The sequence below is a fragment of the Schistosoma haematobium genome, chromosome 1, assembly GCF_000699445.3.
Source record: "Schistosoma haematobium chromosome 1, whole genome shotgun sequence".
NCBI classification, from domain to species: Eukaryota; Metazoa; Platyhelminthes; class Trematoda; order Strigeidida; family Schistosomatidae; genus Schistosoma; species Schistosoma haematobium.
The window spans coordinates 52,703,620-52,730,980 of NC_067196.1; the positions used below are offsets into that span (position 1 = coordinate 52,703,620).

General features: G+C 41.5%; 2 protein-coding genes across 3 annotated transcripts; one reads left to right on the plus strand and one right to left on the minus strand.

Annotated features, from left to right (window-relative positions):
- Positions 1–673: 673 nt before the first annotated feature.
- Positions 674–5,377, minus strand: MS3_00000848 (uncharacterized protein). Its single transcript, XM_051208453.1, has 7 exons — positions 4,096–5,377; positions 3,562–4,055; positions 2,045–2,234; positions 1,832–2,008; positions 1,541–1,787; positions 1,339–1,498; positions 674–1,309 (listed from the first exon to the last, which is right to left on the minus strand). The coding sequence occupies exons 2-5, from the start codon at positions 4,000–4,002 to the stop codon at positions 1,768–1,770; spliced, it is 828 nt and encodes a 275-aa protein (XP_051074454.1). The 5' UTR covers positions 4,003–4,055; positions 4,096–5,377; the 3' UTR covers positions 674–1,309; positions 1,339–1,498; positions 1,541–1,767.
- Positions 5,378–13,836: 8,459 nt separating this feature from the next.
- SLU7 (mRNA splicing protein) lies at positions 13,837–26,860 on the plus strand. Of its 2 annotated transcripts, XM_051209033.1 has the most exons (5): positions 13,837–14,388; positions 17,595–17,819; positions 23,336–23,719; positions 25,168–25,422; positions 25,957–26,860. In XM_051209033.1, exons 1-5 carry the CDS (start codon positions 13,954–13,956, stop codon positions 26,779–26,781), a joined length of 2,124 nt encoding a protein of 707 aa, XP_051074455.1. In that variant the 5' UTR covers positions 13,837–13,953; the 3' UTR covers positions 26,782–26,860. The 2 variants fall into 2 exon arrangements, with proteins under 2 accessions (XP_051074455.1, XP_051074456.1); XM_051209034.1 differs by lacking the exons at positions 13,837–14,388; positions 17,595–17,819; positions 25,957–26,860 and adding an exon at positions 25,462–25,600 and having other exon boundaries at positions 22,580–25,422.
- The last annotated feature ends 501 nt before the right edge of the window (positions 26,861–27,361 follow it).

The following is a 27,361-nucleotide window of genomic DNA, read 5'->3' on the forward strand; positions in this document are numbered from 1 at the left end:
CTTTGGTCCACGATTAAGCAATTGGTGGGCTATATCCAACAGTTTACATTGGTCTCAGCTTTGATTATTTAAAGACGTAGGGGTTAGCGTACTCAGTTGATCCAGTATCCGACACTGGATGTCAATTAGTCAAGTAAGAACAAGTGAAATCCCACATCCACATAAAAACTAATTCATGCCCTCTGCTAAACCAACAAATTCGAACGTGACACGGATAAATATTCATCAAACTTTAGTTATTTCTACTGGAATTCAATAAGTATTTCGCTTTTATTCACTTCCATTACTAACATGATTGTCTGTGGATTCGAAACGGTCTAACGAATTACCAACAATCTCAAATAGCCTAGAACTTCCACAACCCAAACAACCCAAATAGGGGAAATAAAGGCGAAGAAAGGGGAAATAAAGGGTTAAATGCTTCGGTACCGAAAGGGGAAAACGCATCAGAATTTCGCCTTTTTCGCCTAAATATCCGCCGAATTGTCGCATTTTCGCCTAAATGTCCGCCGAATTGCCTACTTATGCGCTTAATTGTCTACTTTTCGCCTAAATACACACATTACCTCCTATTGTCTATCCATCGACAGAACCCCAAAGGTCTCCTATGTTCACCTTTATTTGCAACAACAGACCGAAATATATCTGCAATGCGGTGGAAAAGCAGTAAATATTTTAAAAATTTTATTTAAAAAGAAAAGCGTATTATTGTACAACAGTAGAGCACAATCGATGCTTAAGCATCGATTGTTATGCATATCCAATGCAATTGCTAATTCATTGTTATTTGTAATTATCTGAAAAACAAGGAACAGGTTATATTTTATTCATAGGGAATGTGCATTTAATCAAAAGTTCACTGAAACTCAGACACACATTCTCAACACTTCAACAGTTTCCCATGTAAGTAAAAGAGTAAGCTGTTTGAAAGAATAATGTTTATTGAAATCGAGGTAGAACAACAAAAAAATTGCATGGACTATTCAGAATTGAGGTAGTCCTCCTGTGAATTCTGAAATAAAAAAAACGAACAAAAAAAGTCACAACCATATCTCAATGACATGCTTTTGCACAGCTAAATACTTGAAGCTGAACTTACGGTTATGTTCGTTAGTATTGTTGACTGTAACTATAGAGCCGTAGAGAAGTTATCACTTTAAATTAGTACATACCGGATTTTCTTTTCTTCTATTTCGTTTAATCATCTTGTCTCGGATGTCGTGAAAGTAACCTTGTGTCGCTATGTCGTACAGCTTACCAAGGTCTTTCTCGTTGACAGAGGATGACAAAAAGCGATGAGTTAAGGCACCTGAAGTTTAAGTAATAGATATAGGTTACTTCGTATGCAGCTGTAAAACGTGCATTTCTGTAGTGCTCGTTTTGAAGAGGTGCCAAGTAACGTGAATTTACTGGCAACCTCCGGTGTCAGCAGATGCGACAGAACAAAACGCATGGACGTTTTTGGATCGTCACCTGATAACCTAGTGACCATTGCCATCTGTAATAGTAACAAATTATCAAATTCATGTAAATGACTTACAAATCTGTCCCTGGTTTCTTTCTGCGACAAACCAGTATCTAGCATCTGTAGTTCCTCTTCAGATGACAAAGGGAACTGCTGACTTGACAGTCCGCAATCGAATTGATGCAGTCTTTCGCGCTCATTAGACTTTGAAAGCAATTGGTTAACATTAACATTCAAGTCCATAATGGCGGACGACATGTTGTTAATCGTTTTAGTCAAGTCATTGATAGCTGACGACATCTTCAGCACCACAGTATACAATCTATCACAGGTGAAAAAGGTAACTAGATGATGTAGGTTACTTACTGGTCCAATACAGCGCCACCAACAGGGTTACATTGCGATGTGGATGGTGATATTGTACAGACCTCTTCGGCTTCTCAGTGTTCAGTGGCAAAGTGTTTTCATCCGTAGAGGTGTTTTTCCGTTGACATTCCAGTACCTGTAGGGCAACTAACAGGTCTTTTGCCGACTGCAGAGAATCTATGGTGAATTATACTTTCTGTGTATGTAGCCTACCTAATTCGTGAATCACTTTACATTTCATAAGCGTCCAATTTTCATTCGGTTGGTCGCACTTCTGCAGGTGTATTTCGACCAGCTCGTTCGGAAGAAGGCAAAGGTCATTGCCAACTATCCAGTCCTTTGATGCTATCATAAGTTGTTTTTTCTGTAGGACGTCAACAATAACGTATTTCTTGTTAGTGGGCTGAAAAGAACATAAGACGTAAGTAAATGATTTATCATCATTACTTAAACACTAATGAAACAAAATGCATTTACAATAAAGTATGCAACAATGGGATTACAACTATATAATTGATACAATTTATGGCTATACATTTACAATCAATGTCCTGAACCGATACCCAGGAGTATTCGTGGCTAACTACGGAGCACATAAAGATTCCAATATCACTAGATGGGAAAGGATCTTCAAAGTAATTGCGTGGGTCAGTGAAAGTCCTAAATTTTAGTAGTCCATCCTCCTTTATATCAGTGACTAAACCTGGCTGGCCGTTCACTACTACTACATTATCAGGCTGGCATGAAGTTATTTTACTGTTGTTAAACATAATTACTTGTTCAGTGGAGACATCATTATGGCCTATTGCGGTAGTATTTGTTAAACCACTAATTTGAAGCCTATCGCTGAAGGACATTCTCTCAGCATAACGCTGTGCTGCTTGCTTAGCTACTGCAAACCCACTACGCACGGAATCCTTAATTGTTCTCATATAAGACTCGAATGGAAAGGCTGAAAAACTATCTAAAGGTCCATGTGCACGAACGTCGTCAGGGAGGTGCTGTAACGAATGCACATTGTAGACTAAGTTTTCACACCCATAACACCATTCGTATTCATTCAGGAAGTTTACTAAATCTATTTTGGCGGTTTCTACAACACTTTTATGTAATTGTGGATGTGCAAGCAGATACATGGATAACGCTAAACGCCGAAAATTAAGATAAAAAGGTTGTGGCAATGTTTTTTCAAGAATCACCGGGCCTAAATACAGAAGGAACAATCTACATTCAGAAGCTTTCCATGCCGATACAAAGTCTAGTGTGCGGCATTTACGGGGAAAGTCAGAAGGAGTACTTGCCACACAACGAGATATTAAATTATTTATGTCCCGAATTGCACATGAGTTAAAGTTCCGCAGTCTTCGGCGTGCTAAATCTATCCATAAATTAGCTAGTTTTTTGGTAACACCAAGGTACACCATGTGCATAGGATCTAGAGGAAAAGTTACAATCATATTAATAGAAAGCGTTTCCATTATAGAATGTCCTTGATGGTGAGTTGGTTGAGTCTGACGACGGAAGGTATCGTCTGTTCTTACAGTATATACCCTATTTGGAAAGGTCGTCTTACCCTCCAGTCGTCTCCCAAGAACAGTACACCTATCGCAACCTGCCTTACCGTTATGATTCACCGTGTACCTAACAGAAGAACGAGCAGGTGCGTCACATATAACAGCCGCCAACCTAATAGCTATACATTTATTAAACTTAACACTAAAAAGACTCACGTCAGTCATTTCTTTTATTTCAGAAATTGTGTCCGCAGAAAATTCGTTGAATTCTGCCGGCTTACTATTCCCTCCGTAGATCCCTATCATGAACACGTCACTAAGCCGAGGGGCAATGATCCGTCCAAGTATAGGCCATAACTGTTGATTGGAGCTTCTAGACATAGAAAGTCCATCTATATTGACATATAACTTTAAAGAGTCAAAATCAATAGTACACAACCAAAGCTCAACGTATCTTAGCAGATTGGTTTTCAATCCTAGATGGTAGTAAACCCCACTGCCGATGAACTTGGGTTGAACACTGGGACATGTCTTCAGAACGCCTCTGATGCTTTTCGGTATGTCCGGGATAAGAAATCTTAGACCATACAGAACCCGATCAGCATCTTTTATGCTCAGAGATGTATTTGACATTAGATACATCATAAAGTCGTTCATCTGTTCTTTGCGATTCACGAACTTTGTAGAGCACAAGTTCACTTCAGTACATCCTATAAGATATATATTCACGTACGAATTTAATGTTCATACCACTATTAGCTGGAAGCCTTTGATTGATGTTGCTAGTGGATGGTGTTAACACCCAATCAAGAAGTACAATTCTAATTAGTCACAACAAAACTGTATTGGATAATTATGACAGATTAAAAGACAACACAAAACATTTAACTGTACAGTATTTATATTGTTCCATTGCAACAACTGACACAGACTGTTTATCTGTCCACGTGTCTATAATGTGCTCTTAGTTCATTGTAATTGTCAGATCCTCTCAATTGTTCAAAATTCTCATTCTCGCTTTCTCCTCTTATCTGAAATCAGCATTTATCTACAGAGTCATCATTATTCAGGGAATCATTGGTGTCCAAATTGCGACTACCTGTCTCAAGTTCACAATTATCTACACCATAAAATTTAGTTAAACACAAAACAGAACTAAAATTAAAATCACTTACTTCATTAGCTTCCACTCGTTACACGTGTCCGCTATCAACTGAATGAGCAGTTCAATCAACAACCACTATCATCCGATTACACATACTCTGAATTATAATTCCCGTAGATGGTCGATAGCCCTCACTCGTTGAAAATCGCGCGTGATGTTTTCACAAGTGCCACCTGAATGCCCTGGTACGGCCGAGAATGGGGAGAGTCCGCTCTCTCTGTCGAAATACTCTCACACGGCCACGCGTATACAGCCTCTGCCAGGGAATCCCTATTCATTGCCTTTTTGGTGGCGGGGTTGTTGTTTACGAAAATGAGAGGACGAAAAGCGAATATTCGGCGCTTTAACCGGATTCCAAACCAATGGTGCACATGGGCTCCAGTATCCTGCGGGAACAAATGGCGTATGAACCAATCGTTGGTCACCGGCTACCATGAGACTGCATCTCCTTACGATGCTCCACTGCCTTGTGGGTTAGACCTTTAGGTCAAAGGCTCGGGGTGTGGCCCCCTAAGATAACCACCTGCTTCGGTCTGGGCACCCGGGCAGTATCACAGCCCACACACAAATGATGAACTCTTTATGTCTATGGAAATTATTTTTCTCACTTCGAAGTACAATCAATTGATTCAAATTATTATGATTACAATTATTGTCATTATTAATACTATTATTATTGTTACTATTATTGTCATTATTATTATTATTATTTCCCACATTATTCACCCTCTTTTATACTTATACAGCGGCTCATCTTTGGTGGAAATTCGACTGTATCTAAACGTTCTCGAGTCACTGTCCGGTTGAAAATTGTATGTTACTACCGAATACGAGAAATGAAGCAGTTTTTCTGAAACCACGTGCACCATTCAAACTGGCTGCCTTCAACGTTCGCACATTTATGCAGGTCGGACAACAGATAGGGCTGGTTATGTCTTTGGAAAGTCTTAATATTGACGTGTGTTGTCTATCCGAGACCCGTATTCAAGACTCTGGCGAAGTACTACAAATTCGATCACCATCTGTCACTTCGAAAAGACTGGCAGGATTCCAATCCTGTACTCGCCCTGCATGGTGAGCAGATAGACGTAGTCGAGAAGTTCGTGTATCTAGGTAGCTGCATGAGTGCTGGTGGGGGTGTGAGTGATGAGATCAATGCACGAATAGTGAAAGCCAGAGCGGCTTATGCCAATCTGGGCCACCTTTGGCGCCTTCGTGATGTTAGTCTGGCTGTAAAAGGTCGGATCTACAACGCGTCGGTGAGAGCAGTTTTGCTCTATTCTTGTGAAACCTGGTCTCTCCGAGTTGAGGACGTTAGACGACTCTCTGTGTTCGATCATCGCTGTCTCCGAAGGATTGCTGACATTCAGTGGCAACACTATGTCAGTAATGCAGAGGTTCGGCATCGTGTGTTCGGGCACAGAGATGATAATGCAATTGGTGTCACCATCTTGAAACACCGACTTCAGTGGCTTGGACATGTTCTACGAACGTCGTCCCAGAGAATTCCACGTCGTGCAGTATTTACCGACTCTGGGACTGGTTGGAAGAAGCGGAGAGGTGGTCAGTGCATGACATGGTGTCGTGGTATGAAAGAAAGCTGAAAAGGACTGGCTTCTGTCGGTCCTTCACGACTCCCTGGTTGGGGTCTGAGAGATGGTGCTACACAGTGGCTAGAGACGTTATCAGATATGGCTCAGAATAGAAGCCAGTGGCGATCCTGCTGTAATCTTCTTTTACTTTCTTCATAAAAAGTGGTTGTGTCTCCCTTACCTGAAAGATTTCTTCTGATTGTACCTCGTTACTACCACACTACCTTACACCAATCTCTTCGTTATTGTTCTCTTTATCTTTTGCGCTCCTTAGTTTTGTTTTCTATTTCTCTTCGAATTTTGATTGTTATGTGTTGCGCATATATATTGGCGCTCTCTTGTACCAATATTCATATGTTCAAATAAATAAATAAATGTCACAGGTATTCAGTGTTTGACAACACTTCTATCAGTATCACCTAATATGATTTGTACCCGCCCATAGATATCAAAAGACAGAGTTGAGGAGATCGGAACAGTGTATTTGGCGATTACCAATGTATCGGAATTCTCTAATCTAATCTGGCTAGCGATTGCGGTTGATGTTGAGCACGGCGTTACCACACGTGATCTGGTGCGGATGCATGACCGAGCGCCTTCAGCTAGATGAGTCCACTAAAACATATGGTCAGCATCCAATGTCGAAAACTTACAGTGCTATTTATTTTGGGGATTTATTTACCGCTACAGATCACTCCACCCCCTAGTGAGGCAGTGACGACCCTAAGTCGTGGCCAGCCAGAAGTTTAAACCCAACGAGTTTGTCGTTGGTAAACACTCTTCTGATAGCTTACTAAGTGTAGTAGCGTCTGTTCGTCTTTCCTTACTATATGGGACCGAGGTACAACATAGTAAATAAAGAAAATGCACAATGAAAATTTCAGTTCCTCATAAACGTCATCGTTCTTTTCCAGCCGTCCTGGAAAAGAAAAAAGAACATGTAAGTGCATGTCGAAATACACTCGTATGTGCGTAACAACACAATGTCGGCGAAAAAAATGGAAAATATACTCAAGCACACGTAATAGCGTTAAAAAAATAATTTTTTTTAAATATTATATATCGTGAAAAGAAAGATCGAGATAATATAAAATGTCGAGTAGTGCCTTACGTGCAGTAGTCGTTTAAATGTTCTGGAAATCTTACTCTTCTTCCAGAACGCGTCGTTTTAGGTTTATTTTCAGATACATTCGGAGTATCATCGCTAGTGTTGGTTGTCGGTTGAGGAATTATGAGTGTAGGAGTCGTGTTGTACGATTGTACCGAAGGAAAATCGACGTGAATAAGATTTCCTTCTAAATACGCTGCTTTTAAGCGATCGATGCTGATGCTATCGTTTGTTCCGTTCTTATCGACCATATAGTACTTAAATTCGTGTTGAAGAACTTTGAAAGATCCTTCGTATGCTGATTTGAACGGTCGTCGATGCGAGTCTTGACGTACGAAGACGTGTGTACTATATCGTAAGTCAGGTTGAACGAAAACATCGGTGGATTGTGGTCGGGTGGAAGCAGGTTTAACTGAACGCATTGCGTTTGTAAGCCTGTTCGTGTAGGAGGTTAGATCCATGTTCATTGAAGAGGACGAAGGATCCACGAATTCTCCTGGAAGTCGAAGTGTCGTTCCATAAACGAGTTGAGCCGCAGTGTATCCAATGTCAGCTTTCACTGCATTGCGGTCACCTAGTAAGACGAGTGGAAGAGCATCGGTCCACTGTGAAACGTTTGCAGCTGATAGTGAAGCTTTTAGTTGTCGGTGAAAGCGTTCTACCAACCCGTTTGCTTGTGGATGGTAGGCGGTCGTTCGGAAGCGAATGATTCCTAAAAGTGTGGTCAGGCGACGGAAAAGATCAGATTCAAACTGACGTCCGCGATCTGTAGTGATGGTTGATGGGCAGCCGAAGTTTGCTACCCATCGTTCGACGAAGGCGCGAGCCACTGTTTCAGCAGTGATGTCTTTGATAGGTACTGCTTCTGGCCATCGAGTGAAACGGTCTACGCAGGTTAAGAGGTAAGCGTATCCATTTGAATCTGGTAAAGGTCCTACCAAATCCAGATGAACATGGTCGAAACGAGCATCAGGAGTTTTAAATGAGCCTAAGGGACATTTATTGTGCCTGATAACCTTAGATTTTTGGCAGCTTACACAGGAGCGTGCCCACTCCCTCACGTCTTTATTCATGCCAGGCCAGCAAAACCGTTCTGCTATAAGCTTGATGGTTGCACGGACACCTGGATGAGAAAGTTTGTGCAATGTATTGAAGACATTGCGTCGATAATATTTCGGCACGATTGGGCGATCCCTACCTGTAGATGCGTCACAAAGTATGGTTTCCTTACCTGTTTCCATCTGTTTGTCGCGTAGTTCAAGGGTTGTGGACGATAACTCGTGCTGAAGATTAGTGTCTTCTTTTTGAAGCTCGACGAGTTTAAGAAGGTCGATTCCTTGGAAACTGTTCAAGGAAGTTATGCGAGATAAGGCGTCTGCAACTACATTGTTTGCTCCAGAAATATGTTGAATATCTGAAGTAAACTGCGAAATGCAGTCTAGTTGTCGAGACTCACGGGGAGAGTACTTGTCAGAAGGAGAGCTTAACGAGAAAGTGAGCGGTTTATGGTCCGTGAAAAGAGTGAATTCACGGCCTTCGATATAGTGTTGGAAATGCCGTACAGCACAATACATAGCTAGGAGTTCCCTACCGAATATGCTGTACCTTGATTTGGTGTCTAGCAACCTTCTAGGGAAAAATGCCAAGGGCTGCCAGGAGTTGTTAACCCATTGTTGTAAGACTCCTCCGATTGCCGAGTCGGATGCGTCTACTGCGATACTAATGGGTGCTTCGGTGTCCTGATGTGCGAGCACTGTTGCTTTAGCGATCAGTTCCTTAACTGTGGAGAATGCTCTTCGTGCGTTGTCGTCCAAATCAATGGATTTCGCATTTCCACGAAGTTGGTCGGTTTGCGGTTACATGAGTAATGCGCATTTCGGTATGAAACGTCTATAGAAACTTACCAGGCCGTTAAACGTGCGTAATTGCTTGACGGTGGTCGGTTCTGGGTAATCCAAAATGGCCGCCACTTTGGTTCTAAGGGGTCGGATACCTTGAGCATCGATAGTGTGTCCCAGAAAGTCTAATGAGTCGGTTCCAATTTGGCATTTCTGAACGTTTACAGTAATGCCATTTTTTTGTAGTCGTCCGAAAACAAGATCCAGATGCTTGAGATGTGTTTCTCTGTCCGGACTTGCGATTAGACAGTCGTCAACATACGCATGTACGAAGTTGAAACCTCGAAAAACGTCGTCTATGAATCTTTGGAATGTTTGAGCAGCTTTCCTTAGACCGAAAGGCATTCGCAAAAATTCACAGAGTCCGAAGGGAGTAATGATGGCGGCTTTCGGAATGTCGTCAGTAGCCATAGGGATTTGGTTATACGCTTTAACCAAGTCGATTTTGAAAAGACAGTTGTACCTTTCAAGGTAGCTGTCAAATCGTGAATGTGAGGCAATGGGTAACGATCGGGAATGGGTTTTGCGTTCAATCGCCGATAGTCGCCAGTTGGACGCCAATCGTTGCTGTCCTTTGTAGGAACCATGTACAACGGAGATGCATATGGGCTACTTGACGGTCGTATGATTCCTAAGTCTATCATATGGCCAAACTCGTTTTTCGCCAACCTTAGCTTTTCAGGAGCTAGTCGTCGTGCTTTAGAAAATACAGGTGGTCCTGTAGGCGTGATGTGATGTGTAACGTTGCTGGTTACGCACGGTAATCTCGGTTGCGTTTGTTGTATCTCAGGACACTTATCGAGATGTGGCTGATAAAGTGGGGCTATCATATGCTTAATTGTGACTGGGGATAATCTGCGACCAGAGAAGGAAGTTACGCAAACGGACAAATTAGTGTTTCCGTTTACTAGCCTCCGTTTGCGCGTGTCGATGATCAGATTATGGTGTTGTAGAAGGTCCATACCAATAATTGGCATAGAAACGTCTGCAACGACGAAAATCCAGTGAATGGGTTTGCGTAAACCCACGTTAAGGCAAACGTACCTTTTTCCATACGTAGCGATCGGTTTTCCGTTTGCCGCCTGTAGGTTAAGAGCCGATTCGTGAAGCCGGTCGCCAGGATTTGCTGGGAGAACACTAACTTCTGCGCCAGTGTCGACGAGGTAGCGAACTCTCGTTGTCACATCTGTGACGAATAACAGACGGCTATGTTCGCCGGTTACGGTTGCCGTTAACGCGTGCCGGCTTGGAAGTTTCCCGAGTTGTTTTTCGAGTCGGTCGGTTTTGAGTTGGGAAAATTGCAGGGTTTTCTGCAATTTCTGGAAAACTTTCAATACTGGTTATGATACCAGCACCAGTCGGGGTTATCTGTCTCTCGTGGTCTAGAGACAGATCGCTTACGTGAAATGCTTCTACGTGGGGTGTGTGATCGCTTACGGTCGTTACGAAAATTAAGATAACGCGTGAGTGTATGACATAACTCGGTTATGTCATTTTGAGTCGTTTGAGGTTACTTACCTGTTGAATTCGCGCGGTAGTGCCTCGACTACTGCGAGGAATTGTGCACGTGTGTCGAACACGCCGTGCTCGGAGAAGTCGGTTTCTGAGTAGCAAAACCAGGCCTCGATGTTTTCTGGCCAGAAGGGCATCAGGTGAAACGAAGGTGAGGACAAAGTCTTAAGCCTTAGTACTTTGGGTGTCTGTTCAGCCATGATGTAATATGAAGTACGATAATGAACGAGGGAAAAAATATATGTATCCAAAAAGCACGAAAAAATACCACAATGTATGAAAAATTAAGATAAGGCAATGATATATAAAATCCCAAAAAGGAACAGACTCACAGTTTACGATTTGCTGTACCAGATCATGTCGGGCTCACCAGTGAAGATGCCACAAGTATTCAGTGTTTGACACCGCTTTAAGCAGTAGCACCTAATATAACTCGTGTAGATCACCAACGTAGATGATCCATGTTGAAATGATTGGAAGCCTTCTCGAGTTAGACGTGAATGATGTGACAGACTAGCTAATGTCGAAGTCACACCTCGTGATCAGCACCTTACGTGGACAACCCAATTGACGTATCAAGGTACCATAGATGTTTTGAAGACTGTACAACACAGAGGACGTTATCACAGAAATATATTAGTTAAAGTAGATACAAGCGAAAGTAAGACCATTGCCGGATGGGCCAGTCCATGGCATACGACTAACTGATGCGCGTTGGTTGTCCCTGACCCTGACGAGGATCGATGATTTTCTCGATATTCAATGACCCAACTGCCGGATGATTTGGCTGGGGCTTAGCGACTTTTCGCTGGACCTACAATACTCACCCACCAGATGCAACGGCCGTTTGAATCGGCACCAAACACGTTGGGAGTAGTTGCGCACCGGAGATTACCAAACGATTAATATGAATCCTCTGGGTATTGCCGAACTGTAAAGCAAAATGGAAAGTAGGCGGCAGAAACTGATCGGGAGAACAGCGAGTAATAATATGTTAGTACGACGTTGGTTAAACGTAAAGCAATTAACCATAGAAATAATGAAAAGAACAAAACGTTTTGCTGTTCTATCAAGTCGCGCTGAAATATATAGCTTCGACAAGTAATTGAGTACCTCCGACGAGAAACGCCAAGTTTGCCGCAAGAGTAATGATGCTATAGCGATAGTAGGATAAGTGTATTATCAATCCATGCCGATGTCTATACTGCCATTGATTTAAAGTTGAATGTCAGACAGTGTCGTCGAAAGCTTGCAGTTATATCTATATTTAACAGACTAACCGTAAGTACAGAAGTATAACCGTGAAGAGTGGTCGTGATTTCGTTGTGCTAAGCTATTATTCAACCTGCAGTCTGAGTTTGAAAAGTCGATGACTGCTGTTACAGTCAGTAAAGGTCAAAGGCTACAAATCGACAGCAAAGGTGGCACGATGAAGTCTCTATAAGATGATTAAACGGTGAGTGCTGCGTGTTTGTTCGAGTAGTGAACAGAAAAATATCGAAAAGAAAATAAGAAACCAAGAGTGTCACTCTGGACTCATGTCAATGATACCCGTGAAAAACGCTGTCAATGTTGGGATAGAGGCGACAATGTCGTTTTCAGTTTGCAGGGGATTCGCTCGACTGCATAAACTGACGATTCGCACGAATGATATTGTCTTCAGACCACCAATTGAACTGGACAGGTTTTTGGTCGTCAAGTAGTTGAACAGCCGATTTATGTACCGAAATCATCTGTTAGATAATAGCCACGAGGAAACAATGCTTCATGAAATAAAGTACGACGTCGAAGTAGAATAACTACAACAGTTAGGATGTGTTACAAAGTCAAAACTAAATAACATCGTTCTTACGTATACTGACAGTTGCACCGAACGTTCGTTTAGGTATTATTAGCGTAGCAGTTGGATGTGTGAATAAAAACATATACGAAAACTATGGTTGGGTTCGTGAAGAATTTTTGAGGACGTTCAGATACTTTCCAAACCCGCACTGCATATAAATAAACCGAAAATGGAATTAAATGACTGTCGTATAATAAGGAAATCGAGCTATGATTTACCGTGTGAAATAATAACAAATACAAGGAGTATAGTAAACATTATTTAAAATGGTAACCACCAATGTGACTAAAGTTTAGAGGGTTCAAATAACGTGGCCATTTCGTAAAAGGCTAATACAAAGAGCTTATTACCTAGCGTTAAGTGACATATTAAGTACAACAACGTGTGTACTTAGGACATGGACTAAGCGTGCTCGTGTACATGCAATATGTTTTACCACAGAATGTCGACTAACGAGTCATAAATGTACATGATTTCAACTAAAACTTGACGGCAGTGACAGGATATATGCCTACTTTACGTGAAAGCAACTACGAAATGTTATCACGCATCATAATTATAGTACGAAATAATCTAATGAAATTATGAAACTACCCTGGGTTACTCTTGCTTCTAAGTAATGAAGATGCCACAAGTATTCAGTGCTTGACAACGCTTCTACCAGTAACACTTAATATAACTCGTATCCAACAAGTGAAATCAAAAGACAGAATCGAGGAGAGTGGAAGATATATTTGATGACTATCAATATATCGAGAATCGTCTGATCTAATCTGGCTAACGATTGCAGTAGATGTTGAGGACGGCGTTCCCACTCGTGATCTGGTGCGGATGCATGACCGAGCGCCTTCAGCTAGGTGAGCCCATTAAAACATGTGGTTAACATCCAATGTCAAAAACTTACAGAGCTATTTATTTTGGGGATTTATATACCGCTACAACCTCTTTACTCCGTCCTATCGCAGATTAAGGGGAGATCTAATTTTGATGCCCTGAATACCGAGAAATGATGTTGGACCTAACTTATTATCTTCTTTTCTTTCTGCTAGATCGGGACATCTCATAGGACATCGCAGGCGAGTGGAAAAGCCAAGGACGAATAAAATACCCTTGGCATACAGGTTTTCACACCGAGTCATCAATACTCGGAACCTGCTGCCCGAAGCAGTGGTGTCCGCATCTTTAATAGACTCTTTCAAGAGAAGACTGAACACGCGCACGAGCATAATAGAAGAGGAATAACATAGGCCGAAGGCTCTCTGTCCTTACTACACAAATCTGAATCTGACTGTCTGATATTGTTTAAGGGGTTCTCCAGATTTTAAAAAGCGTATTAAAAATCGTTTATCCATTTGAACGAGGACAATTTCAGAGCTAAATACTGTGATATAAACAATTTGTTAATTTACTTTGGCAAAGATCGTGAATTGAAGATTGAAATGTATAACTCGTACGCGGGTACTTTAGAGTGCCCGTTACAATAGTGGGCAATGTCGTTCGTACCCAACTTTCCGCCTTCTCTTCTTCAACGCATCAAAAGTGATGACGCAGGTGATGAAAAAAAGAGAAGCAAAGATGACTATAGGAAGATGAAGGAACTTGAAGAGGCCAGAAAACTGGCCGTGATGCCTGCAATGAAGGATGAGGAAGGACGGGACATTAATCCTCATATTCCACAGTACATTATGCAAGCTCCATGGTATTATGGTGCCCTGCATCCGACTTTGCGGCATCAACGGATACAAGATGAAAAAAAACGTGAGGACACCTCTGGCAAAATGAAGGGTTCTAATGCTCTCAATGTTTGGTACAAAAGGGGACTGCCCCAAATCAAACAAAAGGTTACATTCTACCGAGATGGAGCTTGTGGAAATTGTGGATCCATGTCACACAAGCGTAAAGATTGTCTTGAGCGTCCTCGAAAAGTAGGTATTTGGTATCATAAGTAGTTTGTTGATATCGTTTTGGTTTCTAGTTCTTATCCTAGTCTTACTTCCATATGAAAACTTTCGATAGTTAATCAGTATATACTGAGTTTCTGTAGTGAATTCGGGCGGTAAGGTAGAGTGAAACCAACGCAATTCTCTGTCTATAGCAATCGAATCCTAATTATCTAGAACTGATGCATGGGAGCGTCACGTTATGTAATTAATATGATGGTCATTTTTGTCACTATTATCACGTACTAAGGTTCAGGTAAGCCTTTACTGAACTACTCTTCGCTTCAGTTTTCACGCAGTCTATCTAACCCTCGAATTTAAATTGTCCCATAACAGTATCTAAGGCTACACCATTGTCATATAGGTCATATCACTTCTTTTATCTTTTTATTATGGATTCAGAAGACTCCAAGTTTGGATTTGCAAACCTTTGGCTGGAAGTCAAACTTTTTGATCACTGAACTACTGATCCTCTATACTGACACCTGCCGTAAGAGAGATTTGATGTGCAATCGCTTTTTGTATTGTCTTATGAATTTGTTACAATCCATCCAGGGAAGAAAACAATTCATCGTTCGTGCAACAGAACCAGTAAGGTTTCGTCCCTTGTCCCGTTGCACTAAGCCGAAAGATGTACGACACCTAAAAATGGAAGACATACAATAGTATTTACCACAAATATTTTTGAAATATTTCTCTCAAATTGGAACTTCTAAAGTGACATTTTCATTAGTCGTACAGTACTAAATTAGTATGGCAACGCGGTTGATGCTACATATGTATACCATTTCAGGCGCGTAAGACGCGTTTAGGATTCCCAAGTATAGACTACGTACGTTTGCTTTGCTGGGTTACGCAGGAGTCGGCTCAAAGGTTCGGAACTATCAGACCAAGATGATAATAAGTTAGATGACTATCCAAAGGTGTTATTATTATGGAATCCATACGTGGGTATTAATTCATCATTGTGATTTCTTTTTAAAGATAATACTTAGTTTATTCCGCTCTCTAGTTATTTTGTCGGTTGAGATTATGTGGACATTGGTTTATTATTTCCCGCTGCTTGTAAATGTCTTTAAGAATTCACGTTAGCTTGGCCTAGTCATCTCAAAATATTTTCAACCTTTCTGCTGTCATCAAATTTTGTGATTTCACTACATTATATAAGCCTCTCAATGAAAATCACTCCCCCAAACAATTAGTCAGATTCATTTGCTTACTAACCTACTCATGTAACACCTCGTTGAGGAGCATAGGCCAACGACCATGGTTCTCCAGCCAACTCTGTCTCGGGAAATCCTTTCTGGTTGTTTGATTTCAGCTGTTTATCCTTTTGATATCGGTTCCCAATCCCCGACACAATGTATCCTTTGGTTTTCGTCTTTTCCTTTTCCATTCAGGATTCCAAGTTAGAGCTTACCTCGTGATGCAGTCTGATGATTTCCGCAATGTATTTCTCTTTCTGACTCCCTATTCAACTGGAATCTGGTTTGTTCTGTTATAACACTTATCTACGCAAGATTATCAATGTTCGTTGGCCGAATACCAATGGCATCAACCTATTATTACAGAGAACAAACGATCTTCCGGCTGAATTGGGAGTCAGAAAGAGAAATACATTGCGGAAATCATCAGACTGCATCACGAGGTAAGCTCTAACTTGGAATCCTGAATGGAAAAGGAAAAGACGAAAACCGAAGAATACATTGTGTCGGGGATTGGGAACCGATATCAAAAGGATAAACAGCTGAAAGCAGACAACCAGAAAGGACTTCCCGAGACAGAGTTGGCTGGAGAACCATGGTCGTTGGCCTATGCTCCTCCACGAGGTGGTACATGCATAAGTAAATAAGTTTGGTATTATTCAGAGAAAGCATTTATCATTTAGTGGTTATTTTGGCACTGATAATATTATCGGTGGAGTCGCATATTGTGCCACTTTCACTTAATGCTTTTGATCAAAATGGCAAACTTCAATAGATGTAGATAGCATTTTGTTTAGCTTACTTCATCGCTACATTTACAAGAAACCAGGACCTTTCTAAGCTCAGGAGATGAAATAACTGTGAACGTTTACTACACTTTCCTTCGGTTCTAATCAGCCCCAGTGTCTTGGCGATAAACTAAATGCCAACACAAATACTAGAAGTTCAACTGTCGTTAGTCAACCTAAACCACCCATAAGGTAGGTAATTTGTTCTTTTGTGTAACAGTTTGCTGCATCTTGTGTGGTTAAGGTATTAGACTTTCAGCCACTTATTTCCAGGTTCGAACCCCGCTTCACATACTTTGACTTAAGCCACCGGGTAGTATCATCAACCCTCAAACTCAGACTGTGGTTCATACATTAGTACCCGGTAAATGATTTAGTCCATTTTTATTCATTTTTTGCCCCAATTTTTTTCTTTTATTTCTTTTATTTCAACACATAGATAATGGTACAAAGAGGCACCAAATACATGTGTGCCACACAAATCTCATTCGATATGTGTAAGGGCTATGATACTGCCCGGGTGCCCAGACCGAAGCAGGTGGTTTTCTTAAGGGGCCACTCCCCGAGCCTTTGACCTAATGGTCTGATCCACAAGGCAGTGGAGCATCGTAAGGAGATGCAGTCTCATGGTAGCCGGTGACCAACGATTGGTTCATACGCCATTTGTTCCCGCAGGATACTGGAGCCCATGTGCACCATTGGTTTTGAATCCGGTTAAAGCGCCGGACATTCGCTTTTCGTCCTCTCATTTTCGTAAACAACACCCCCGCCACGAGAAGGCAGTGAGTAGGACTTCCCTGGCAGAGGCTATATACGCGTGGCCGTGTGAGAGCATTTCGAGAGGGAGAGCGGACTCTCCCCACTCTCGGCCGTACCAGGGCGTTTGGGGGCCCCAATTTGACTTGAAAGATGACCGTAGAAGATTAAGTAAATCCTAGGTTTGTTAGGATTCGATTATTGATGTATTTTAAACATTTCTGTGATTGCTCAATTTATGTGAAATTATCAACTCAAATCTTGGTAATGATATCTACATTTTTGTGATTGGTTACCTTAAGTGACTACACTTAGCATCACTAATTACAGAACCTAACACTTATAGCTACATACAAGTTTGCTACTACAAAGCCGGCTGTTATGAAATACGATACTGCAACTAAATACATATATCGCATTAAATGCACCTCTTGGTTTTTAGGTTGGTGCGAAATATACTGGTCTTGATATTGCTGGAGATGAGTGCCAGCAAGTAACCTTAGATTTGGACTATGAAGGTAAACGTGATCGATGGAATGGATATGATCCATCGGAACATAAAAGAATATTTGAAGAGTACCAGAGACTGGAGGAAGCAAGAAAAATAGCCAAAGCAAAAAAATTGGAAGAAAAATTAGCTAAGGCAACAGAAGGAAGTGGTGGGCAAGTGAGTATTGTTTTTTCTGTATATATCCTAATTATTAAATGGGTAAACTAAATATCTATATTTTTCCAGGCTTATGGATAAAATAATTCATCTTCAAGTTTTTGGAACATAGACATGTTTTCCAACGTCCGACCGTAGTTGTTTCCCCTGACCTTAAAATGGCGTTCAACCCCGTTGATCGAAAAGTTCTGTCAGTGTCTGTCATTAAAAGGTGTACCAAAGAAGTGCATCGACCTTCATGCAGACTCTCTACTCGAACACTACTGGCCGAATTAGGACGTGTGGCGAACTACCATTAGAATTATCAACCTCGTGTTGTTCGTCAAGACTGTCTACTTCCTTCATTTAGCTTTTTCATAAACATTCAGAGATAACTCTCTGGTTATTTAGCTTTTCAGTTGACCTCATACCAGGAGATTCACTTGCTAACTTAGAATACGTGAGTAACCCACGACGTAGCACCAGTCCATGAAATCATTGACAATTGGAATAAGCCATGTAAGTAGATGCAGGCTACGTGGTCGGGGTCCATGCGATTATCATAACCAGTGATTGAATGCATTGAATGACTTCGCTCAGAATCGTTAACTATGGTACCGATTGGCGTACTTTTTGTCTTGCGTTGGATGCTAGATTCTGAAATGTCCTTATATGTTGTTTCATTCAATTTCTAATTTTTTTTGCTATATTTTGACAGAACAAACCGCATATGCTTAAGAGTTTGCAGACAGAGATAAATACAAAATCCTAGTTGTACTTTCTAAATCATGTGTATTATGTGATGGAAACGTGTCTATAACGTTTGCTCGCAAATAAAAATAGATGTTTAAGTCTGCGGCTAATTTTCGTTTCTAACGACTTGAGCGTGTTTTTCTCGTTCATGCTACAGTTTGTTTCTACTTAAAAATTCATTTTGTAATCAAAGAAGTAATAAAAATTTAATAGTGTCATTTGTTGAAGCTGTACAATCTTATTTATAATGTATTAGCAGATATAGTAGTCTATTTAAAAAATAGGTGATTACACCATAAAGTATGGGGTTGTGGAGATTGCTGGGTTTTCATTGATATCATGGACTGAACAATGTTAGACGACCACTGGAAACCTGAAAGCACTGGTCGACCGTTTCTTCCTAGTATGGGACTACTCAGCAATGTACATCCCCGATTTCACACGCGGAATTATTTGAATTTAGACATCACCACCGTTGAATGTCGGCCCACTGGTTTAGAGGTTAAGCATCCGCGCGAAACCGAAGGTCCTGAGTTCGAGTCTTGTGTGTGGTATCGGTGAATGCGCACTGATGAGAAGTCCCATACTGGGACTAAACGGCCGTCCAGTGCTTCCAGGTTGTCAATGGCCGTCTAACATAGGTCGATTCATGATCTCAACAAAAACAGCATAAAGCATTCGAAAATTTAATGTCCCAGGAACTCTGGGTAGCCATCTAAAGGTTAGAGGAAAGTAATAAGGCGAATACAAAGGTATGGGAGGCGTTTATCTGCTTGGCATGTACGAAGGTGAGGAAGTAGTGAAAAAGATGTAGTGACAACATATGATCAATAACTTTGTCAATATGAATACACAGGGCTGATAACTAACTAGCCATGCTATTATATTCTGTAACTGAATCATTTACCGTTTATGGAGCAGTGTTAAACTTCGTCGTTAAGTTGGTGCACCTAAAGAAGTTGCTCCTCGTCCCTTTTTTACGTGGTCTGCTATCGTTTATCAAAAACACATTTAAGTATGTAGAGGTTTAACTGTGTAGATTCCAGTTTCTTCTGTTGCAGATTGTTTTGGCATGAAAGCTGTTAGTAGGGTAAGTGGTGAATGTCACGATGGATATGGTTGTAGGTAGGCGAAGTACTACAAATTTGATCTCCATCTGTCGCTTCGAAAAGCTTGTTTTACGTGCGCTTATCCGGGGACCCTGTGGCATCTTCATCTGGTCTTGCTGGCGTTGGTGTCGCACTAAGCGCTAGAGCTGAGGCAGCACTAGTCGATTGGATCCCCATTAACAGTCGGCTATGTGCTGTTAGATTAGAGAGTTCCATCAAAGTGAGAATAAATCGGCGTGAGAAACGATGTCTTTTCGTCATCTCCGCCTATGCCCCGACAGATTGCAGCCCGGATGCAATCAAGGATGAGTTTTACCACCAGTTATCTGTTCTTCTCCAGAAAGTGCGTTCGACAGATATTGTAGTACTAGCTGGAGACTTGAATGCTCAGGTCGGGCGTCTAGGCACAGAAGAGAGTCGTTTAGGTGGCCGATGGGGACTCGTTGGTCGTAGGTCAGATAACGGGGACCGTCTACTGCAACTTTGCACAGACCACAACCTGTTTCTGGCTAACACTAACTTTCGGCACAGTCATCGCCGATGTGCCACCTGACGTCCTCCCTCTGCATCTCAAGCCTGGACTCAGATTGATCACATCGCGATCAGCTACCGCTGGCGTGGTTGTGTACAAGACTGCCGCTCCTTTTGGAGTACCTATCTGGACTCTGACCATGCATTGGTCTGCGCCAATCTTGCCTTACTTTTCAGTGGACAACGAAGTGCCACCACCAAAAGATTGATGTTAGCAAGCTGGTTGCAACTTCTGTTGCAAGTAAGTATCGAACCGAGCTAGTTTCTAGGCTAGCTACCATTCCACCGAAAAGTATAGATGAGCATTGGTTGCAATTGCATGACGCCATGAAAATGGCGGGAACAGTCAGTTGTGGGTTTGCGAAACGTCTCGCTTTTAAGCAGTGGGTTTCTTCTGGTTCCTTACAACTCATTGAAGCCCGTCGGTCTACTCCGGGTGACCGTGAGTTTGACCATAAACGAAGGATGTTACGTAATGAAATTGGGCAAAGCTTGCGTAAGGACCGAGAAGCCTGGTGGTCGAAGCGTGCTAATGAGTTGGAAGCAGCAGCTGCATCTGGTAACTAACGGAAGCTCTTCCAGCTCATCCGAGCCACTGGCAGCAAGAAGTCTGGTGTGAGTGAAACAATCTGCGAGGATGATGGGATGCCAATCACTAACATCCATCGACGTCTTGGACGATGGGCAGAATTTTTTGAAGGGCAGTTCAACTGGCCTGCTGCTCCGGCAGCATCAGTCAGACTGTCCTGCCCTCCATGGCCGGTGACGACTGATCCACCGAATGAGGCGGAAGTCCGCAAGGAACTCCAACTCTTGAAGCGTTACAAATCACCTGGCCCAGATGACTTATCTCCGGCTCTTTTTAAAGATGGTGGTGACTTTCTGACTAAGGAATTGACGACGTTGTTTACAAAGGTTTGGGAACTAGAGAGTGTACCAACATCATGGAATGAGTCGATAGTTGTCCCTATCTTTAAAAAGGGTTCACGTCGTTCCTGCAACAACTATCGGGGATAAGTCTACTTCCGATTGCGTCCAAGCTATTGGCTTCCGTCATACTTCGTAGGTTGTTCAAAACCCGAGAAAGATTGACTCGCGAGGAGCAGGCTGGGTTTCGTTCTGGTCGAGGATGTATTGATCATATCTTCACCCTCCGCCAAATGTTAGAACACCGCCATACTTATCAAAGGCCAACAATCGTAGTGTTTCTTGACATCAGGGCTGCCTTCGATTCGTTGGACAGGGCTGTTGTCTGGGATTGTCTATTGAAGAAGGGTGTGCCTGAGAAGTTTATTAACATCCTAAAAGCCCTATATACAAACACCTCAGGCAGAGTGAGGGCATACAACCACCTTTCTCCATCGTTCCATTCGAGCAGTGGGGTTAGGCAGGGTTGCCCAATCTCACCATTCCTCTTCAACTTTGCCATCGATGACATTCTAGAAACAGCTCTGATGAATGTAAGTAATGGTGGTGTGGATCTGTTGCCTGGAGAAAGACTTCTCGACCTTGAGTATGCGGACGATATTGTCTTACTGTACGATAATGTCCAAGGCATGCAATCCGCACTTAATCAGTTGACAATCAGTGTCCGTAGGTATGGTATGTGCTCTGCACCTTCGAAGTGCAAGACGCAGGATTCTAATGCTGTACTCACCCTGGATGGTGAGCAGATAGAAGTAGTCGAGAAGTTCGTGTATCTAGGTAGCTGCATGAGTGCTGGTGGGGGTGTGAGTGATGAGATCAATGCACGAATAGTGAAAGCCAGAGCGGCTTATGCCAATCTGGGCCACCTTTGGCGCCTTCGTGATGTTAGTCTGGCTGTAAAAGGTCGGATCTACAACGCGTCGGTGAGAGCAGTTTTGCTCTATTCTTGTGAAACCTGGTCTCTCCGAGTTGAGGACGTTAGACGACTCTCTGTGTTCGATCATCGCTGTCTCCGAAGGATTGCTGACATTCAGTGGCAACACTATGTCAGTAATGCAGAGGTTCGGCATCGTGTGTTCGGGCACAGAGATGATAATGCAATTGGTGTCACCATCTTGAAACACCGACTTCAGTGGCTTGGACATGTTCTACGAACGTCGTCCCAGAGAATTCCACGTCGTGCAGTATTTACCGACTCTGGGACTGGTTGGAAGAAGCGGAGAGGTGGTCAGTGCATGACATGGTGTCGTGGTATGAAAGAAAGCTGAAAAGGACTGGCTTCTGTCGGACCTTCACGACTCCCTGGTTGGGGTCTGAGAGATGGTGCTACACAGTGGCTAGAGACGTTATCAGATATGGCTCAGAATAGAAGCCAGTGGCGATCCTGCTGTAATCTTCTTTTACTTTCTTCATAAAAAGTGGTTGTGTCTCCCTTACCTGAAAGATTTCTTCTGATTGTACCTCGTTACTACCACACTACCTTACACCAATCTCTTCGTTATTGTTCTCTTTATCTTTTGCGCTCCTTAGTTTTGTTTTCTATTTCTCTTCGAATTCTCATTGTTTTGTGTGGCGCACATATATTGGCGCTCTCTTGTACCAATGTTTATGTGTTCAAATAAGTAAATAAATAAATAAATATTTGAAATTTGCCGGACAACTGACAGGTGCCCTATATGTTAGAACTCGTTCACCCAAAGAAAAACACGAGAGCTCTACCTTATCTGGCACTTATTCTATGCACAGAACGGTTGGAAAGGCTGACATAACTAAATAAACATTAATGCATTTTATTCGCCGTTGTAGGGGTTGTTTATTGTTCTGTGAAACTCATTCGAGTTTGTATGATTTTACTTTTTCATCTTCCGACATACATTTGTGGTTTATATGAAGAATAGAAGAGGTTTCTGTAGATATTTTTTTGATGCAGACTTCATACTATGTTGAGTAAAGTGGCCATCACTGCTATTAGAATAGTTGCTTTTCAGTTAAACTGCACATATTTAATTGAAAACCTAGCCCTAACTACTTTGGGTTGAGACACATTTTGTGAATCATATTTCAGTTTGACTAGAAATGTCTAAAAACTCACGTCAAAAAGCTGTGGAATTGGCAGAATAACATAACTAAACTTTTGTGGAATTTATATGACTGGTATTTCAATTATCTGTCGTTTCGATTTCAAAGGCCCCTATACGATATTTTATTTCTTATCAGGAAGAACCTGCAGCCTCTGCCGCAAAACCTAGTTTGGATGACGATGGCGATTTCGATGCCGAAGATGGTGACAAATATGGTGACGAGTTAGATATGCCTGGGCAAAAGTTTGATAGTAAACAACGTCAGTCTATCCGTAATTTGCGTATTCGTGAAGATACTGCTAAATATCTGTTCAACTTGGATCCTAACAGTGCCTACTATGACTCCAAAACTCGTGCTATGCGTGGTAATCCTTTCGAAAATAGTGGAAAACCTGAATCCGAAGTTCCTTTTGCTGGAGATAACTTTGTTCGTTATGATGGAGATGTTCAGGACATGATTGATCGACAAGTATTTGCTTGGGAGATGCACGATAAGCTTGGTTTAGATGTCCATTTACAAGTAAGTGTATTTCCAAAGCTAATATCCATTTGTGCTTTTCATGACCCTCCCACTACTTCATTAATAAGAATTCCAAGGCTGGTTAGGAATGTTGTGTTGATTTGGTGTAGCAACTTAGGGTATTTCAGTTACAACTGACTAATATCTAACACTTTAAACCAAAAGTCGGGTCTTAATTTTGTGAGCAATCAAGTGACCTGCGATTCTCCCCCTCGAAATGCAAAATGTTGCTTCAGGATTGGGTTGCATTGACACCCGAACTAACGATAGGGAGTGAAGTAGTTGAGCGTGTCGATCGCTTCACTTATCGTGGAAGTCTCATCAGCCCTTGCGGTCTGGTGTGTGACGAAATCTCAGCACGGATACAGAAGGCTCGACTAGCTTTTACCAACTTGCGTCATTTATGGCGTAAGCGAGATATCCGTCTATCAACCAAAGGACGTGTTTACTGCGCAGCAGTTCGTTCCGTCCTACTTTATGGCAGTGAAACATGGCCGGTAAGAGTAGAGGATATCCGTAGGTTACTAGTATTTGATCATAGGTGTCTTCGGAATATTGCTCGTATATCTTGGGACCATCGAATAAGTAACACAGTTGTTAGGAAACGGGTACTAGGTAAGGATGGCAAATCAATTGATGAAGTAGTGAAACTTCATCAGTTGAGATGGCTGGGACACGTGTTACGTATGCCCAACGACCGACTGCCTCGACGTGCGATGTTCAGTGGTATAGGAGTAGGTTGGAAGAAAGCTAGGGGCGGCCAGACCAAAACATGGCACAAGTTCATGAGTCACTGACAAGTGGTCTGAGTCATGTTGGTAGGTGTAGACTACCTGGTTGGGGACCACGAGATGATAGCAACCGATGGTTAGAGACCCTGAATGACATGGCTCAAAATCGTTTGCAATGGCGCAGGTGCATACACTCTTTGTGTTCTCCCAAATTTTGATCTTATTCCTCCTTGTCTCTTTTTTTTCTCTTCCCAAATTTATTTCACTGTATTATACTCTTTAAATAACATCTCCAAACACTAATCTTCCCGATTACTGCTTATACTCTTATTACCTCTACCACTACGGGATTTGAATCGACCACTGCATCTCTGTGCTAATGTGGTGTGGCAACTCGAACGGATGTACGCACGTACGAAGTTCTACGTTGTTACTGACTGACCTGCGAAATCCGTACCTTCCAACCACTTGTTTATTATTTTCTATATAACCACGTTATTTCATCAGGTACAAATCCGTATTATACTGGGCAGCTGTCATGTCTTCCTTATGTCAATTCATTGAGGGCATACATCGAAAATCCAACCTCGTGAGTACTGCATATCATCTATCTGTCAGTATAGTATCCTTCATTTAGCGACCGAAACTTATTAGAATTACTAAATCTTAATACTCAACAATGACTAATTCAGTGGTTCGTTTTTTTTAAAATACTAGGCAGATCCAACTCGTCTGGAATTGTTAGCTAAAAAAGTATCCAAAGCTAAATGTGATGTCCAAAACAAAGTACGTGCAGAAATTCTTGAACGTTATGGTGGTCACGAGCATTTGGAATCGATTCCGAAGGAATTAATACTTGGTCAGTGGGAATCATATGCCGAATATTCTCCTACTGGTCGTATGATCAGGGGAGCTGAAAAACCAACAGTCAAATCTCGTTATGAAGAAGATGTCTTCAACAACAATCATACAGTAAGTGTTTATCTTTTCATTTTGAGAACTTCGACTAAGATTTCTGATCCTTCTCTGACACTAGGTGGTGTATTCTTTCGTGTTTACACTAAAGTTTCTGCAATCCAGTTTTCTGGGTATCTACCCCGTCTTTATAACGAAGTAATCATAGACGGTAGTTGTGAGAATAATCCAATCCTCTTTTTGAAAATTAGTTGATTCGTATTCTATGTAGAAAAGTCTATTTTTCATTATGAAGGAGTATTTAATACAATTAGACATGACACCAACTTGGTTTTATTTTTTTACGTCGTTCAGGTCATTTTTCTCTTGCTTGTAAGAGTAAATTTTCCGTATGTGTGTACGCCGAAGTTTGACGGGCATTTTTAGTTGAGATATGTTAAATAAAGTTGTTTGACAGTTTATTTGCGTAGTGTTGATATGGATATGTTTTATTCCACTCCAGGAGTTGACTATAATGTAAACCGACAAATATGCTGTTAATAACAAAAGCAATTTGGAAACTAAACTTTTTGATTTTTCGTCACTTTTCAGAGCGTATGGGGCTCATATTGGTTTAATGGTCAATGGGGCTATCGATGTTGCCACTCGCTCATAAAGGAATCTTACTGTTTAGGAGAAAAAAGCAAAGAAACAAGTTTCCCGGAAGTCCCAGATGGACCAACAGCTGTGGCGTTGCTAAAGCCACCACCTATGCCTACAGATGCCGACACTAACTTTGACAATAAAGCTAACCTGGAGAATAATACAAATAGAAATGTTTTGAAACACAAAAAACGAAAGCATGTCAGAAGCAAGTCTGGTTCAAGTTCTAGTTCAAGCTCATCCTCAGGTTCCAGTAGTGATTCTTCGGAAGAAGGAATGGTGGATTGTATAAACGAGAATGATCACCTTCGGGAAACAGTCATGGAACAATCACGTTCTAGGTTTGGATCGGATGAAGAAATAGAGGAGCATCCTACAGATACGAAAACCATAGAAAATAGAAATAAAGAACTAGCGAGATCTGAAGCGCGTCGTGAGCGTATTCGTGTTCAACGTGCTGATAAAAAAAAGAAACGAAAAGATCATCTCAAAAAGTCCTCTAAAAACAAGCACAAACGTAGGCGAAACGAAAGTAGCTCAAGTTCTTCCGCAGAATCAGTGGAAGGTATAGAGGAAGTACAAGAACGGCTAATTCAAGAAGCAATAAGAAAAGAAAGAGAACGTTTGAAAGCCGTAGATGAATATCTTGCAATGGACGAGCGTAAACGACCATATAATTCACTTGCTGACGTTAAAGCCCCTACTGCAGAAGAGATGGAAGCTTATTATCGTACTAAAGTAAATCGCGATGATCCAATGTCGCATTTTGTATGACCAATATTTGAGTGTGTGTTGTACAGATTAATATCCATCACTTTAATTAGCAGTATAAATTTATTTTATTCTAGTTCAATACAGAATTGTAACTCAGAATTAACAGAAATACCTCCAGGGATAATCTCCATTAATAGCTGTAAAGAACAAGTAACATGTTAGAAAATTGAAGTGCTTAAATTAGTTGCTATGGTGTCAGTTAAGGAATTGTGAGTAATGTACTCTTTACTTGTATAGGATTTTCTACCATTTTGCTTTAGGATTATTAGCTATGCTTTCCAAGATACCGTTTTCGTAGTTTGTAGAATGCCTTTTCAATAAGAGAACCTTGACTAAAAGGTTTTCCGACTAAGCATCCATATAACCTTGATATATTCTCCGATTCAAGTAACCCCACAAGATAACGGAGACTGATCGGATTCAGTCATTAGTATGGACAATACCATCGTTTACTTTACCGAAGTTATTCTAGTCTTTTTTGACTATGTATACAGATATAATATCTACTCAAAACTCGTACGAAGGCCAATCTCTTTTCGAAACATTGTTGCGTGTATCCTCCATGAACCATGTTCTTCAA

Bases quoted from the DNA above. Each gene is read 5' to 3' on its own strand.
- MS3_00000848 (XM_051208453.1), bottom strand. From the start codon at position 4,002: ATGAACGACTTTATGATGTATCTAATGTCAAATACATCTCTGAGCATA. The intron at 2,235-3,561 runs GTGAGTCTTTTT...TGTTCTTTTCAG, and splicing joins AAATAAAAGAAATGACTGAC to CCCACTAACAAGAAATACGT. The intron at 2,009-2,044 runs GTAGGCTACATA...AATTCACCATAG, and splicing joins TAAAGTGATTCACGAATTAG to ATTCTCTGCAGTCGGCAAAA.
- SLU7 (XM_051209033.1), top strand. From the start codon at position 13,954: ATGTCGTTCGTACCCAACTTTCCGCCTTCTCTTCTTCAACGCATCAAA. The intron at 17,820-23,335 runs GTGAGTATTGTT...ATTTCTTATCAG, and splicing joins CAGAAGGAAGTGGTGGGCAA to GAAGAACCTGCAGCCTCTGC. The intron at 23,720-25,167 runs GTAAGTGTATTT...TTAAAATACTAG, and splicing joins GTTTAGATGTCCATTTACAA to GCAGATCCAACTCGTCTGGA.